The 18608-nt window shown below is 40.3% G+C and overlaps 1 protein-coding gene across 5 annotated transcripts in view; it reads right to left on the bottom strand.

Moving 5' to 3' along the window:
- Positions 1 to 18608, bottom strand: part of MSH2 (mutS homolog 2) — a 305392-nt gene that overhangs the window by 249123 nt on the left and 37661 nt on the right. For all 5 annotated transcript variants that reach the window (XM_058428244.1, XM_058428245.1, XM_032176557.2 and 2 more), the window contains 2 exons: positions 5529 to 5652; positions 1896 to 2046 (listed from right to left, as the gene is read on the bottom strand). In XM_058428244.1, the coding sequence (XP_058284227.1) occupies positions 1896 to 2046; positions 5529 to 5652 (275 nt within the window). The remainder of the gene's footprint in view (positions 1 to 1895; positions 2047 to 5528; positions 5653 to 18608) is intronic.

An 18608-nucleotide genomic window follows, 5' to 3' on the forward strand; every position in this document is an offset into this window, starting at 1 on the left:
GCTAATTTTTTATATTTTTTAGTAGAGACGGGGTTTCACCGTGTTAGCCAGGATGGTCTCGATCTCCTGACCTTGTGATACGCCCACCTCAGCCTCCCTAAGTGCTGGGATTACAGGCGTGAGCCACCGCGCCTGGCTTGTTTTGTTTGAGATGTAGTCTGACTCTGTTGCCCAGGCTGGAGTTCAGTGGTGTGATCTCAACTCACTGCAACCTCTGCTTCCCGGGCTCAAGTGATTCTCATGCCTCGGCCTCCACAGTAGCTAAGATTACAGACATGCACCACCATACCTGGCTAATTTTTGTAGTTTTTAATAGAGATGGGGTTTCACCACGCTGGCCAGGCTGGTCTTGAACTCTTGACCTCAAGTGATCCACCCACCTCGGCCTCCTAAAGTGTTGGAATTAGAGGCATAAGCCACCATGCCTGGCCAGGAAAATGTTTTGAAACTAAATCTTATTGAGCAATTTGAAGAGAAAATTAAAATTGGAGGTTGTGCTGGGCACAGCATCTGTAATCCTGTAATCCCAGCACTTTGGGAGGGCAAGGCAGGTGGATTCCTTGAGCCCAGGAGTTCGAGACCAGCCTGAGCAACATGGGGAAATCCTGTGTCTATTAAAAATACAAAGTAGTGGGGCACATCTGTAGTCCCAGCTACTTGGGTGGCTGAGGTGGGAGGATGGCTTGAGCCTAGGAGGTGGAGGTTGCAGTGGGCCAAAATTGTGCCACTGCACTCCAGCCTGAGCGACAAAGCCAAACCCTTCTCCAAAAAAAAGAGGTTGAAATAAAAAATACTCAAGGAAGATGAGAATAAAATAAGAAAAAAATATTCACTGGAATCAAGGAGGGAATGAAATTAAGAACAAAAAGAGGTGATGTAAAGGAGAAAGAAACGAGAGAGAAGTAATTATCAGCAGTGTTCGGAGAAAATCAGCCTCCCCCCACCATAAGTCACAGAAGATTTTAAATATAATTAAAAATTTTTTAAATAATTTTTTTTACTTATCAATAATTTGTTTCAGGGACTTCCTGAAATTAGCCAGAAAACTGGCAGGAAAAAACTTTTTTGTTTCAACATGAAACATGATTGAAAAAAAAAACAGCTATAATCTAGTGAATGGCCTCATATTTCCCTAAACTAATTTAAACACCCAATTGAAATACCAGAATAATTTTTTTAACTTGATAAATGATAGTAAAGTTTTCTTAGAAAAAATAAACATGTGGGTCAGGCACGGTGGCTCACATCTGTAATCTCAGCACTTTGGGAAGCTGAGGCAGATGGATCACTTGAGGCCAGCAGTTCGAGACCAGCCTGTCAACATGGTGAAAACCCATCTCTACTAAAAATACAAAAAATGAACCAGGCATGGTAATGCATGCCTATTAATCCCAGCTACTCAGGAAGCTGAAGCATGAGAATCGCTTGAATCCGGGAGGTGGAGGCTGCAGTGAGTCAAGACTGCACGCCACTGCACTCCAGCCTGGGTGACACAGCAAGACTCTGACTCAGGGGGAAAAACAAAACAAAACAAAATATATATATATATAAGAAACATGTGAAAATAACTAAAGCAGAGATACGAGGGGGAACTAGCTCTAATAGATATGGTAACACAGAATAAGCGATAAAATATATTTTGCATAGACAAAAGAATGGTGAGACAGGGTAAAAGTAGAGTCTTTAAAATAGACCCAAAGTACCACTTCAGTCAATGGGGAACAGATGGATTATTTAACAAATGGTGTTGGGACAGCTGACTGCTATTTGGAAGAAAGCTTGACTCTTACCAGATGACTACATTAGTAAAACTTCCTTATCATAGAACATTCACATCACGTTAGAGCATTTAGGGAATTAATAAAGGGTTAAAAATATAATAACGACTTGCAAACCTGTTGGTAAATTTAACACCATTCTTCTGGATATCTACAGTACTAAAGTTTTTATTGTTACGAAGGACTTTTTCTTCCTTACAGGTTACACGAAAGTAATATCCAAACTGTGCACTGGAATCCAGTTTAATCTGTTTGCCAGGGTCCAAGCCTTGATAAGAAGAAAAGAAAAAGTATTCCATAAATACCTACAGCCATTTTTCAATGTAACTCTAAAATTATTTAAATAGTGAAAAACATATTATTATATGACAACATACTCACAATTATTATCTAACCAGAAAAGATTCAAATACTACTTGAAAACTATATGAATTATGGATATCTATAAAATCCTCAACTCCCTTATGAATGTTAGTTTCTGACTTGAAAACTGCTTTCTGGGTAAACCCATCCATGGCTGCAGAGCACCAGCACTGGGCAACATACTTGCCCCAGTTACTGTGAGCACATGAGGATGGATTAAGTTGTAACCCCACCCTCGAGGAGTTATGCATGAGAATTCTTTTCTTAACCAAAGTTATTTCTTTGGAACTAATATAGAGTATAATTAATGTGACCAAATACAATTTCCAAACAAAAACTTGAGATTCTGACAATGAAACTCTAGGAAAACTAGTGCACATATTTTCTGTTAAGCATAGGAAACTTCACAAACCAAATGACCTGATTGATATGTGAAAGGAAAATAAATCTCGGAACCCCAAAATCACTAAGCTGAGGGAAAAGTCAAGCTGGTAACTATGTCAGATAAACCTGCCTCCCATCTTATTTCTAAATAAGATAGCGACAAAGATTTAAAAACTACATACTTCCCTCACAGTTTGCCCACAAGGAAATTCCTTGTGGGCCTCCAGATGTTGACTCTCAAACAATTCTGTTGAATTTCACCCTAGCAATGTAAACTGATAGCTTATCTTCACAGGTGAGGGACAGAAAGTCATCCCTCTGCTCACCTGACACAAATGCATTTCTGATTACTTCCTCTGACCTATTGTTTATGTAAAAAAGCAGATTCACTGAGCCAGACTGTTGTTTATTCAGTGAAAGGCTGATCAAGGACTCAAAAGAATGCAACCTTTTGTCTCTTATCTACTTATTACCTGAAAGCCCCTTGCTTCGAGTTGTCCTGCCTTTCCAGATAGAATCAATGTACATCTTACACATGTTGACTGATGTCTCATGTCTCCCTAAAATGTTTAAAAGCAAGCTGTACCCTAACCACCTTGCACACATGTCATCAGAACCTCATAAGACTATGTCATGGATGCATCCTTCACCTTGGCAAAATAAACTTTCTAAATTGGTTGAGACCTGTCTCGGATATTTTGGGTTCACCATCAGCTAGACCTTCTGCATCAAGAATTTCTGAGTTTTTATAAATACGTTCCCTCTTCATAATTTCATTAACCAATATGATCTCTAGACCACAAACTGAGAGAGAGAGAGAGAGAGAATCTACAAATGTACTTGCTGAAGCGTGGGCATCAAATGTTAGTAGTAGCAAACAAAAGACAGACCTCGCTTGACCAGTGAGAAAAGGGAAAGTAGAGACCCATCCAGAAATAAAATCGGACTGATCTGAACAAAGGAACCTCTCAAAACATTCAAAGGGAAAGGGTAGTTCCACAATGAAAGACTGCAAACAATCAGTGATCAAAGTTTCAAAACAAAGGACCATGTTCATGAGTATGTAACGTAGTTTGCTTATATATGCATTTCACTGCGGTGTTAACAACAGCAACATCACTAAACATGAAAGACAATGGTATTTATAGAATACTGTTTATTTAACATATGCAAACCTAGGATGCCATGAGGATCACAACTTTATTTAAAATGAGTCTCAAATCCTCAAAGCGTAATGGCATTTCTGATGACACGTAGGTGTAAGAATTAAAGCAATGAATCCAAAATGTTAATGCTATAGAAGAATGTGGTGAAAACCAGAGAAATTAAGTAATTTGTAAAGAGCTTCAGAAAAAGTTTCCAAGCTGAAACTAGAACTCGTGTTTCCCAATTCCCAGCCTAATGCTTCTTATACTACAGTTACAGTTTCTATCTCAATTAGAGTGCTATTTATGTTGCTTTCAACATACTTTTTAATAAAACAAATTTACTTAATTCTAAAATGAAATTAAACTTAATTTATACTGTAAAAAACAAGTTTTTGCCATTAATTTTCTCATTAGCACCCAATAAAATAGATCAAAACATAGGCAATAATTTAATGTACACTATGATGCATTCCTTTTTTTTTTTTTTTTAAAGACAAGGTGTCGCTCTCACTCCGTCCCTCAGGCTGGATGGAATGCAGTGGTGCTATCATGGCTCACTGCAGCCTCAACCTCCTAAGCTAAAGCAATCCTCCCACCTCAGCCTCCCGAGTAGCTGGGACCACAGGTGTGCATCACCACACCCACCAAGTTTTTTTCCTTTAAATTTTTGGTAGAAATGTGGTCTATGTTGCGCAGGCTAGTCTTGAACTCCTGGGCTGAAGTGACCCTCCTAAAGTATTGGGATTATAGGCGTCAGCCACTGTGCCTGGCCAATGATGCATTCTCTTTTCTTATTTTGAGACAGGATCTCACCCTGTCACCCAGGCTGGAGTGCAGTAGTGCAATTATGGCTCACTGTAGCCTCGATCTCCCTGGCTCAAGTGATCCTCTCACCTCAGCCTCCTGAGTAGCTGGGACCACAGGTGCATGCCACCATGTCTGGCTAATTTTTGTATTTTTTGTAGAGACAGGGTTTCATCATGTTGCCCAGGTTAGTCTCGAACTCCCGGACTCAAGCAATCTGCCCACCTCAGTCTCTCAAACTGCTAGGATTACTACAGGCGTGAGCCACCACGCCCAGTCCAACGATGCATTCTTAACAGGATTCTTCCTTCATAAAACCAATTATCAGCAGAAAAACTTCCAGCCAAGCAAGTTAACATATAGTGAAACACAGAAATCTGTAGGTACGTTAACTTTCTAGTAAGTCAAAAATTATTAAGGAAACACAAAATAACTTTAACTCTAGACACATAAACTCTCTGAGCCTCAATATCTTTAGCTATGAAATGAGGAAGGTGGACTTTAATGCAAAGGTTCTTAATTAGGGATCTAATCCATGTTTGGACTCTCTACAGAACTATTTGCAAATTTTTTATATGTGTAGGTATGGGCATCAGATTATCTGGAAGTTTACTGCTGCTTAAATACACTGTTTTGTTCTGGATTTCTAAACTTCTTTGTACTGAGCACCTTATACATGTTTGATGAAAATCCAGGAAAAAAACCATGTGAACCCACAGGGAATTAATAAGCTGGAATGGAAGACAGACTTTTTCCAAAAATTGACATTAATGAAGTGCTTGGAAACCCCAAAGCCAAATCAATGCACTACTCCTAGGAGAATCGGGCTTGGTGATCCTCCTAGGAGTATCCTGTTACCAGTGGAGGTGACATTTAAAATAGGGCTTGTTTAAATGACATCATACAAGGGCCTGTTGGGCGATTTCTGTTTGACAGGAATGTGGAGTCATCATTTTGGGGACAGGGAACTTATAAAATAATTCTGGCATCAATGTAGACAGACACTGTATAGACAAAAGAATTATTCCAATCTCCAATGACCCATTCTTACCAAGATCTCTGGCTGCACTTATTAATGTTGACTGCATCTTCTTTTCCAAGTCATTCATTATTTCTCTTAATTCACTGAGATTAGGATCAAATGAAGGTTTTACAAGGAATTCATGGTTTTCCACCTGCAAACAGAACAAAGTGACAAAATCCTATAAATAATGGGTAAAGACAGAAATTATAAAGTAAATATTTCCTCCCACTTAAATTTTACTGTTTTCAGTTAAATAATTTGCTATCCGTAAGTTATTCAGTCACAACTATTAAGGAGTTTCTATTTATAGAGATGTAAAATTCTGTTCATTAGGACTTTAGAGTTCTATATGTACAAAAATGATTCATATGAAACAGATACAGTGCTGATGATGTATATGTCCCTAATAGTATTCTACATTTTATTTATATTTTTCCTAAACATTTAAAATGTTCTCCCTAAAAATTACTAAATAACGTTCAATGTGCAAAACTTGTAATAGTTATGTTGCCCAAACCAAGGATCTACCTTAGAAATCTCAAAAAGCTCTAAGAAACTAAAGAATTTTATTTCTTAAAAGTTCATCAAAATCTCACAATATAAAGACATACTCTTAAGTACTTTGTTTCACTAAATTCTTACCAGTAGTAACAGCAAGAAACCACAATGAAAAATAGATCTCATTTACAATAGCAAAAACATACATAAAATATTCAGAAACAAAGTCTTGATTATACAGGACCTTTATAAAGATAAATGCCTATTGAAAGATTTAAAAGAAGAATTTGAACGTTAAATTCAGCTGATTAAAAAACTACAAGAATTGGACTGGCATTGTGGCTCATGCTTATAATCTCAGCACTTTGGGAGGCCGAGGCAGGTGGATCTCTTGAGGTCAGGAGTTTGAGACCAGCTTGGCCAACATGGTGAAACCCCATCTCTACTAAAAATACAAAATTAGCCGGGCGTAGCAATGCACACCTGTATTCCCAGCTTTTTGGCAGGCTGAGGCAGGAGAATCACTTGAACACGGGAGGCGGAGGTTGCAGTGAGCCAAGACTGTGCAACTGCACTCCAGCCTAGGTGACAGACCAAGACTCGTCAAAGAAAGACAGAAAGAAAGGAAAAGAAAAGAAAAGAAAAAAAAAGAAAGGAGAGGAGAGGAGGAGAAAAGGAGGGAGAGGAGGAAGGAGGAGGGGAGGAGAGGGAGGGAGGGAGAGGAGGGAGGAGGGAAGGGAGGAAGGGAGGGGAGGGAGGGGGAGGGGAGGAGAAGAGAGGCCAGGCACAGTGGTTCAGCCTGTAATAGGCAGATCACAAGGTCAGGAGATCGAGACCATCCTGTCTAATATAATGAAACCCTGTCTCTACTAAAAATACAAAAAAAAAAAAAAAAAAAAAATTAGCTGGGAGTGGTGGCGGGTGCTTGTAGTCCCAGCTACTCGGGAGGCTGAGGCAGGAGAATGGTGCGAACCCAGGAGGCGGAGCTTGCTGTGAGCAGAGATCGCACCACTGCACTCCAGCCTGGGCGACACAAAAAAAAAAAAAAAAAAAAAAAAAAAGGTAAATATGAAAAAGAAAAACTAAATTAAAACTATTATTCTAATTGTTCACTATTATATATAGAAGCTTAATAAAACAGAGTGAGTCCGTTCTCTTGATTTAAAACATTCAATAAATGAAGTCGAGATAAATTGTTCCTAATTACTATCCACTTAGAGAGCGCACACTTTAACATACCAGAAGCAAACTATGCAAGGAATAAGGAATTAAAATCAAATTACAGAAAGCTAGCAAAAAAGAGAATATACATAAAATAGCTTTCTCAACTTAAACCAACCAAAATAAATTCAATATAATATTAAAATTTAAAATTTTGAATAAACCTAATTTTTAAGAGATGAAACATTAAAAAAAAAAGCTTCACAAAATGTAAAAAGATAAAGGTTAACATTTTCTTTTATAAAAAGCACTTGCTTCCACGTATAAGAAAACATCAAGGTCATCAAGTGGGCATGTGTAAGCACTTACAACTCACAGATAAGAAAATAAGTAGTGAACTAATCCACAGGAAATGCTATAAGAATAAAAGATAGAAATATTTAAGCAACCTTGAGATTATTCTACAGCTTTTTTTTTTTTTTTTTTTAAGAAAAACTAGCTACAGTAAAATTAGTACACTCATTCAGTTCTAGTGAGAATCTAACTTGGTATAACCTTTAAAAATGAAAAAAGCAAATAAGCAGCAAGGCTCAGCGATACTTGTTATTCTCTTTGACACAGCAATTCTACTCCTAGAAATTCAATCTGAGGAAATAATGCAACACAAGCAAAACAATACAGAGCTGAATAAAATCTCTGCAGACTTATCTGTTATAGCAAAACTTAAAAATAATAAAACATTATAATATTTGCACAATGGTACATCAGTAAAATAGAATACTGTGCAGTAATTTAAACAGATAATGATGATTATCTGGAAATAAGGACTAAGACTTATAATAATTCAGGAAAAAAAATGCTATAATGGTGGACTGAAACTGTGCTAGTGAACTTGCCTCTTCCAATGAATCTGAGAGGTGAGCCACACCAGGCCAAGTTCCTATCCTCACTCACCATCTTCAAGAAACCTAGCTTGTAAGTCAACAAAACTCTTGAGAATTCCTAAAAATAATCCCAAATCTGGAGAGAAGAAAACTTAATGGATATCCTTACATTTTCCTTTCTCAGATGAGGTTATACTGTTTTGGAAGGGCTGCTGAGGAGTCCCAAGTTAAACAAGCGAAAAGTGAACAACTAGCCTCTAACTTACTAAAATAAATACTCAAGGGCCACACACGAAACTGGGCGTCTTCAGCAATCCATCACATCCCCCAAACAATCCGGGATAATAAAATATATCACCCAACAAGGTATTCTTATCTAGAACTGGAGTATTCTAAAAACGTGACATCTGACTTCTACTATGTACTAGCTGAACAGTATCAGCCTACCTACACTATTACTTACCTAGGCATCAGAAACACAGTTATTGCATCAGGCTACACAAAAGGAGACTGAAAAGAAACTCAAAAATGGGATGATGAAACCAAGAAACAAGATGAAAAGAATGAGGAAGGAAAGTTAGGCCTTTGCCAGGCACGGTGGCTCACACCTGTAATCCCAGCACTTTGGGAGGCCAAGGCAGGTGGATCACCCAAGGTCAGGAGTTCAAGACCAGCCTGGCCAGCATGGTGAAAACCCGTCTACTAAAAATACCAAAAATTAGCCAGGTGTGGTGGTGGGCACCTGTAATCCCAGCTACTCGAGAGGCTGAGGCAGGAGAATCACTTGAACCTGGGAGGTGGAGGCTGCAGTGAGTCAAGATCACACCATTGCACTCCAGCCTGGGCAACAAGAGCAAAACTCTGTATCAAAGAAAAAAAAAAAAAAAGAACTGTATACCTAGAAAAATTATCCTTCAAGAACAAGGGTGAAATATAGACATTTTCAAACAAATAAAACCTAACAGACCTCCAATAAAGGAACTTCTTAAAAATATACAGGAAGGATTGAATACCAAAGAAACTAGTATGCATATGGACAAATCTAAACTTAACATTGACTTACAGAATGGAAATCTGAGAGGTAAAACTGATAGAACTAGAATATTAGACAATTATGAAGAAATGTAACCAGATTTTAGGTGTCTTAAGGTCCTAGTATTTTTTGGGATACCTGAGAAGATACTGATAGGCTTTTGACTTTGATGAGATAAGTAAACACATTGAAAAAAAAAAAAAAAAAAAAAGGTGGCTAACTTCCAAACCAGTGTGTGTGATGAGATAGGATTGGGGAAGAGCAAAGGGAGAGGATAAAATGGAATTTTAGAAACCCAAGCAATATAAAAGTAAAACAGAATGGGCAAGGGGGGCCAGGCATGGTGGCTCACACCTGTAATCCCAGCACTTTGGGAGGCCAAGGCAGGAGGATAACTTGAGCCCAGGAGTTTGGGACCAGCCTGAACAACATAGTGAGACACCATCTCTATTCTAAGTATTTTTTTTTTTAAATGTGTAAGTGGAACCAGGAAGAAGAGGCATCACCAAATAATTAGGCAGAAATAAATCCAAAGATACTAGTAACCACAACAAACATAATAGACTAAAACTGCTACTAAAAAAATCGAATTAAATTATCCAGGAGTGTTGGCTCACGCCTGTAATCCCAGCACTTTGGGAGGCTGAGGCAGGTGGATCACCTGAGGTCAGGAGTTCGAGACCAGACTGGCCAACATGGTGAAACCCCGCCTCTACTAAAAATACAAAAATTAGCCAGGCGTGGTGGCACATGCCTGTAATCCCAGCTCCTAGGGAGGCTGAGGCAAGAGAGTCACGTAAACCCGGGAGGCGGAGGCTGCAGTGAGCCGAGATAGCACCGATGCACTCCAGCCTGGGCAACAGAGTGAGACTTAGTCTCAAAATAAACAAAAAAAAAATCAAATTAAATTTAAAGGTAAATAAAATCCAGTTATAAGCTTTATTTTGCTTAAACTTATGGTTTAAAAACCTCACCAAAAAATGAAAAAATATATACCATATTAAAAAGTGTTTTAAAAAGTACTCTGACGTAGCTGTCTTACAATGAAACAAAATGTAAGGCAAAAAAGCATTATTAAGGGCAGAGTGTCTAAAGAATGATGAAGATTCAATTCACCACAAAAAAACAACAGCTCTGTGCCTAACATATTAACCAAAAATAGAACTAGATGGAGAAAGCCACATCTTTCTCAGTAACCCTGCAGATCAAAAATTAGCAAGCATATATAGACAATGTAAAAACAATCCCAAAATTAGAGTACACATCCAATTTTTAAATAAATTGGGAACTATTATGAAACTGACACACACTAAGCTTGGAAATTTAAAAATATACTTTTAAATAATTAACAAACCAAAGAACAAATGATAATAGAAATAAAATACTTGGAGTTGAGTAAGAAATTATACCTCTCTAAACTCACACTTGTAATCCTACAACTTTGGGAAGCCAAGGCAGGAGGATTGCTTGAGCCCAGGAGTTCAAGGCCAGGCTGGGCAACATAGCAAAAACCCTGTCTCTGCTAAAAAATAAAAAAAATTAGCCAGGTGTGGTGGCACACGCCTATAATCTCAGGTACTCAGGAGGCTGAGGTGGGAGGATCACTGGAGCCCAGGAATTCAAGGCCTGCAGTGAGCTATGATCAAACCACTGCACTCCAGCCTGGGCAACAGAGCAGGATCCTGTCAATCAATCAATAAATTAATAATTAATGTGGTATGTCCACATAAGGGAATACTATTCAGCTATACGAGGAGATATGGTCTGGATATGTGCCCCCACCCAAATGTCATGTTGAATTGGAACTGGAATCCCCAGTGTTGGAGGTGGAGCCTGGTGAGAGGTGACTGGATCATGAGGGCGGTTTCCCCTGGGTGCTGTTCTCATTATAGTGACTGACTTGTCCTGAGATCTAGTTGTTTAAAAGTGTGGAGCACCTCCCCCTTCTCTCTCTTGCTCCTGCTCCACCATGTAAGACGCAGCACTTCCCCTTCTGCCATGATTTTAAATCTCCTGAGGCTGCCCCGGAAGCTGAGCAGGTGCCATCATCATGCTTCCTGTACAGCCTGCAGAACCATGAGCCAATTAAACTTCTTTTCTTTATAAATTACTCAGTCTCAGCTATTTCTTTATAGCAGTACAAGAATGGATCAATACACAAGGAAATGAAGTACTGACACATGTTACAACGTGGACGAGCTTCTAAAACATTATACCAAGTGAAAGAGGTCAATCATAAAAGGTCACATGATTCCATTTACATAAAATGTCCAGAACTGACAAGTCCACAGAGACAAAAAGTACATTAGTGGTTGCCGGTGTCTGGGGTAATGGGAGAGACCACTAATAGATATGAGGTTTTCTTTTGTTGTGATGAAATGTTTTCAAACTAGATGGTGGTGGTCATTTTACAACACTGTGAATATACTAAATGCTAGTGAATACTACACTTTAAAATTGTGGCTTTTTGAGTGGAGGGATTAACCTATGCATCAACTACACATGCCTAGTGTCCACTCAGTAAAAGGCAGCCATAGAAATTTTCAAGACCTGTCCTCAAAACCCTCAATAATGCCTAGAGTTGAAAACAGACTTAATGTTAACAGTGGTTATTTCTGAGTAGTAGATGCAGGGGATATTTTTAACTTTCTTCTTATATGAAGGGTCTTCAAAAAGTTCATGGAAAATGTGCTGTGAAAAAACTATGCATGGATTCAACATTTTTTGGCACCAAAATAAACTTGTACTAATTTGCTATAACATGTCTGAACAGGATCTAGTCAGAGACACTACGAAGGCTAAGACATCAGTTTAAAAAGAGCCCCTACCAGAGCAGCATGAGTTCTGCTAAAATTGAATGAAGTAAGACCAAACATCAAATTTATAGTGAAGTCCGCACAGAATAATGAAATAACTGATGCTTTACGAAAATTTTATGGGGTCAATGCTCCTAGGAAATCAGCAGTTTACAAATGGATAACTTGTTCTAACAAGGGACGAGACCATGTCGAAGATGAAGCCCACAGCGGCAGATCATCCACATCAATTTTTCAGGAAAAATTAATCTTGTTCATTCCCTAATTGAAGAAAACTAATGATTAATAGCAGAAACAATAGCCAACACCACAGGCATCTCAACAATTCGTCCAGTTTACACAATTCTGACTGAAAAATCAAAGCTGAACAAACTTTTCACTTGATGGGTGACAAAACTGTTGCACCCAGATTAACTGCAGACAGGAGCAGAGCTTTCGATAGATCCTGAAGCATTTCTTCAAAGAACTGTAACAGGAGCCAAAACATGGCTTTACCAGTACCATCCTGAAGACAAAGCACAATCAAAGCAATGGCTACCAAAAATGGAAGTGGTCCAGTCAAAGCAAAAGTGGACCAGTTAAGGGCAAAGGTCATGGCAACAGTTTTTTGGGATGTTCAGGCATTTTGCTTGCTGATGTTCTGGGGGATAAAGAACATAAGCTCTGCTTATTATTAGAGTGTTTTGACAAAGTTATCCCAAGTTTGGGAAAGTATCATCAAAGTCCTTTTCCACCATGACAACGTTCCTGCACACTCTTCTCATCAAACAAGGCCAATTTTGTAAGTTTCTATGGGAAGTCGTTAACCATCCACCTTGATTTGGCTTCTTCTGACTGCTTTTTGTTCCTAATCTTTAAAAGATCTTTAAGCCTGCCTGCCTGCCTGCCTGCCTTCCTTCCTCCCTCCCTCCTTCCTTCCTTCCTCTTTCTTTTTCTTTCTTTTCTTCCCTCTGTTGCCCAGGCTGGAGTGTACACGGCTCGCTGCAGACTCCCTGCCTCCGGCTCCCGTGATTCTCTTGCCTCAGCCTGCAGCCTGCCTGGGATTGCGGGCACGTGCCACCACCCCTCCCTGGTTTTTCTCCTTTGGCTGGACGCACGATTTCGCCATGTTGGCCAGGCTGGTTTCCAGCTCCCGACCTCGAGTGGTCTGCCCGCCTCGTCCTCCCGAGGTGCTGGGACTGCAGAAGGGGTCTCGCTCACTCGGTGCTTGGTGTTGCCCGGGCTGGAGTGCAGTGGCGTGGTCTTGACTCGCTGCAGCCTCCGCCTCCCAGCCGCCTGCCTTGGCCTCCCAGGGTGCTGGGATTGCAGCCTCTGCCTGGCCGCCACCCCGTCAGGGAGGTGGGGAGCACCTCTGCCCGGCTGCCCCGTCTGGGATGTGAGGAGCGCCTCTGCCCGGCCGCCACCCCGTCTAGGAAGTGAGGAGCGTCTCTGCCCAGCCACCCCATCTGGGAAGTAGGGGGCGCCTCTGCCCGGCCGCCCATCGTCTGGGAAGTGAGGAGCACCTCTGCCCGGCCGCCCATCGTCTGGGAAGTGAGGAGCACCTCTGCCCGGCCGCCCATCGTCTGGGATGTGAGGAGCACCTCTGCCCGGCCACCCCGTCCAGGAAGTGAGGAGCGCCTCTGCCCAGCTGCCCCGTCTGGGAAGTGAGGAGCGCCTCTGCCCGGCCGCCACCCCATCTAGGAAGTGAGGAGCATCTCTGGGAGCGCCTCTGCCTGGCCGCCCCGTCTGGGAGGTCTACCACGGAGGCCAGACGCAATGTGGGGGCTGGACGTGGTGGCTCACGCCTGTAGTCCCAGCACTCTGGGAGGCCGAGGCGGGTTGATCACTTGAGGCTAGGAGTTCGACACCAGCCTGGCCAACATGGCGAAACATACGAAAAATACAACAGACAAACCAACCAACCAACCCAGCGACAACAAAACAGGTCTACCCTGGAGTCATACTCTAATTTTTTCTATTTTCCTCCCTTTCTGATCCTTTATCCCACTTTCTTTTTCTTCCTCTTCCTTCTCCTTCTTCTTTGTCAAATAGAGGATTGAGTTATTATCATTGACCCATACAAAGTCCCTCTCTCATTTATTTTCTTTAATTCCCACCCCCCATTTCTATTCCCCGTCTTCCCATGTGCAACCTTCTTAATATGTTTGATATGCATCTTTTTGTTTGTATGTATTTTTAGAAAATGTTTGTTTTGTGTGCAAAAAAAAAAAAAAGATCTTTAAAGAGCACCTATTTTTCTTTAGTTAGTAATGTAAAGAGACTGCATTGACATGGTAAAATTTCTAGTACCCTCAGTTCTTTAGGGATGAACTAAACAGCTGAGATCATCATTTATAAAAGTGTCTTGAACTTGAGGAGCTTATGTTGGGAAATAAATTTAAAATGTATTTTTAAATTTTATCTTTTAATTCCGTTTTTCCGCAAACTTTCTGAAGTCCTTACGTACATTTACCTGTTTTACAACACGGCTCTGTTGTTTCTAAAAAGGATTTCTATAGCTCATCATCACTGGCCATCAGAGAAATGCAAATCAAAACCACAATGAGATACCATCTCATACCAGTTAGAATGGCGATCATTAAAAAGTCAGGAAACAACAGGTGCTGGAGAGGATGTGGAGAAATAGGAACACTTTTACACTGTTGGTGGGACTGTAAACTAGTTCAACCATTGTGGAAGACTGTGGCGATTCCTCAGGGATCTAGAACTAGAAATACCATTTGACCCAGCCATCCCATTACTGGGTATATACCCAAAGGATTATAAATCATGCTGCTATAAAGGCACATGCACACGTATGTTTACTGCAGCACTATTCACAGTAGCAAAGACTTGGAACCAACCCAAATGTCCAACAATGACAGACTAGATTAAGAAAACGTGGCACATATACACCATGGAATACTATGCAGCCATAAAAAAGGATGAGTTCATCTCTTTTGTAGGGACATGGATGAAGCTGGAAACCATCATTCTCAGCAAACTATCGCAAGGACAAAAAAACCAAACACTGCATGTTCTCACTCATAGGTGGGAATTGAACAATGAGAACACTTGGACACAGGAAGGGGAACATCACACACCTGTTGAGGGGTAGGGGGAGGGAGGAGGGATAGCATTAGGAGATATACCTAATGTAAATGACGAGTTAATGGGTGCAACACACCAACATGGCACATGTATACATTTGTAACAAACCTGCACATTGTGCACATGTACCCTAGAACTTAAAGTATAATAAAAAAATATAAAAAACAAAACAAAATGGATTACTATAAACAAAGATGTCAACATGTTGAGAGGGTTAATTCTAAGTGGAGAGAATATGAATACCCCCCTTGTTATACTTTTTCATTTCTAATAATAAAAATTATAAAGCATTTACATATACTATTTTTATAACTCATGTATACTCGTACAATAATGATATAGTTGTATCAGGATCATGCAACTGTGGCTTCTTTAAAACTATTTCATTTTTTTCTGTCAGCACTTTCTTTTTTTTTTTTTTTGAGATGGAGTCTCGCTCTGTCGCCCAGGCTGGAGTGCAGTGGCGCGATCTTGGCTCACTGCAAGCTCCGCCTCCCAGGTTCATGCCATTCTCCTGCCTCAGCCTCCTGAGTAGCTGGGACTACAGGGACCCACCACCACACCCGGCTAATTTTTTTGGATTTTTAATAAAGATGGGGTTTCACCGTGTTAGCCAGGATGGTCTCGATCTCCTGAGCTCGTGATCCACCCGCCTCGGCCTCCCAAAGTGCTGAGATTACAGGCGTGAGCTACTGTGCTCAGCCTCTGTCAGCAGTTTCAATAAAAATTTGTTTAAAGTTACTACTTTTCCAGTAATAAATAACAATATGCATCTGAAAACTAGTATCAAAAGATGGCCAAAATGTAGTATAGAAATGTTTACATTTAAGACATATCATTTAAAGTCCCAAGCTAAATAAAATTATTTACTTTCTTGTGAAAAACTGTCTTTTTTTGAATCCTGTCTTGGGGTGGTTTTGATCCACATTTACTTCAAAAATAGAAAATACTTCTAAAAGATTTATGTAAAGCAGCCACAAAAACACTGGAAGTATGATACACAAAGCTAAGCTTAGGAGGGGAAAAATTAACCAAACCACTCATGTAAATACTGTTTTCTTCATCACATGAATTAAATGCACACCTAGAAAACAGTGAAGCTTTCAGAAATTATACAGAAACAACTGATATTCCCTAGAGATTTCCTCAAAGTGGTTCTGAATCATGTAATTTAAATCCCTAAATCCATTACAAATATGTACATTGACAGTGGACGGTTGAATTCACCTTATAACCTCAGACAAGTTTAAAAGTTTGTAACTGAAGAAAAAGAAGATGCTATACGAGGTCAACCCCCTAGGGAATCTAGAACAGATCTTTAACAGGGAATCTGATTTACTTAAAAGACAGTATTATATTATAAAACATAGAAGCCTATGGTTACAGATGGTATCTTAGTAGACACTGCTGATGATTTACGCAACAGTTATTCCCTTCCTTCCCCCTTCCCAGGAGTGCTCAGACTTTGTGTATCTCTTCCTAAAGGGAAGCTGACTCCATACCCAACCATGGTTACCTTGGGCCAATCATCCCATTCTATGTTCCCGGTCACAATCACTGTTTAAATGGTCCCATCACTGCAAACTGCAGGACTCTTGCTTGGAATGTTGCCCCAACTGCTAACTGGTCCTAGGGCCAAAAAGGGAACCATACTTGGTTGAAATTAAAATTACAAAAGATAGAAGAGATCTATAGGATCAAGCAACTCTAAATAAAGCCTACCTTCTCTCCATACTTTAACTACATAACCTAGATTATGTTGAGTTTTCGGTTACCTGCATAACAAGTCCTGATATAAATAACCTCAAATAGTCTACTCAGAGAAAAAAGAAATGCACAACTCACATCTTACTGGCACAGTACTTAACTGTGTCTTAAGTGTGTGTGTGTGTGTGTGTGTGTGTGTGTGTGTGCGCTGAAATCATTTGAGAATAGGCTTTTTTGTGAACTCCCTTATCTGCTTAAAAGAAGAGCCTCTGGAAAGAGACCAATTGTTATAAATCTCTCCTAGCAGTTTCCAGCAACCAGAAGACTGACTCTCATAACCAGAAGAGAAGTAACCACCTAAACAGACATTGTCACAAAACCTTCATATTTCTCATCTATTCTCTTAAGGGTTCATTTATCTTTCCTAAAAGTCATTTGCTTTCCCTTAAGTGCCCTTCATCTCCCTTTACTTCCTCTATTATGATGGTATATAAAGTCCAAATTCTTACAGCCTTTTCTCTCACTAATCTGTCTTTTATTAATTTAATTTGCCTCCAACTACTTAACATAAGGCAGAGAAAAAGTTTTTCTTCCCTGACATCATCAACTACTACATTTTCTACTTTAAGAAACGGGCATGTAGGCCGCATGCAGTGGCTTACGCCCATAATCCCAGCACTTTGGGAGGCCAAGGCGGGCAGATCATGACGTGGGGAGATTGAGACCATCCTGGCCAACATGGTGAAACGCTGTCTCTATTGGAAATACAAAAAATTAGCCGGGCATGGTGGCAGGCGCCTGTAGTCCCAGCTACTCGGGAGGCTGAGGCAGAAGAATGGCATGAACCCGGGGGACGGAGCTTGCAGTGAGCCAAGATCACGCCACTGCACTCCAGCCTCGGCAACAGAGCGAGACGCCTTAGCAAAAAAAAAAGAAAAGAAAAAAAAAGAAACGGGCATGTCATAGGGGCAACAATGAAATGAGAACAAATGACCTCTTCTAGTCTACATCCACCTAACTGCACTGCTTACCTTCCTCAAATCCAGGCTCCTCCCAGGCATTTATAATAAAATCCTTTAATCTCACAGCATCGTTAAAGAAGTAACACTGACCACTATTTTACAGAGTACATCTAGTATAACAGGTATGTTTCAAATATTGCTGATCAAAGTAAAAAATCTTTAACCCACAATATGGAGTTAGTATAATGGAATTGGGGGAAGCATACCAGGATGTTAACATTGTTAACTGGAGAGAAAGAAGGAAAAATATCAAGGATTGTCACTGAAGAAGATCAGAATGTCACCCCAAACCATGCCACTTTGGCATAAGTATTCTTTTGAGAGGAAAGTAATGAAGAAACAGTATACGTAGGAACTCTCTGCTCTCCCCCTTTCTCCATGAAGGCAGAATATAAATTTTCCTTTGTGAAGGTGCTCTCTCCCACCCCTCTCCTAGCAGGAAGAGGAGAACTACTCTTTATCACCATAGACTCTTAAATCACTGGAGATGGCACCTTGATTTGGGTATGCATAACAAGCCTTACTAAAACAATCCTTATCTGCCATTAGTTTGCCCCATATATTTATCTTCCCACAATTTACCCTCCCTCGAAGCTCAAACCTCTTTCCTTCAATCTTGCTGCCTCTCACAATTTACTATCTGATATGGTTTGGCTGTGTCCCCACCCAAATCTCATCTTGAGTTGTAGCTCCCATAATCCCCATGTGTCATGGGAGGGACCCGGTGGGAGGTAACTGAATCACAGGGGCAGGTTTTTCCCATGCCGTTCTCGTGATGGTGAGTAAGTCTCTCGAGATCTAATGGTTTTATAAAGGGCAGTTCCCCTGCAAACACTCTCTTGCCTGACACCATGTAATATGTGCCTTTGCTCCTCCTTTACCTTCTGCCATGATTG

Source organism: Hylobates moloch, unplaced genomic scaffold (genome assembly GCF_009828535.3).
Source record: "Hylobates moloch isolate HMO894 unplaced genomic scaffold, HMol_V3 SCAFFOLD_15, whole genome shotgun sequence".
Lineage (NCBI taxonomy): Eukaryota > Metazoa > Chordata > Mammalia > Primates > Hylobatidae > Hylobates > Hylobates moloch.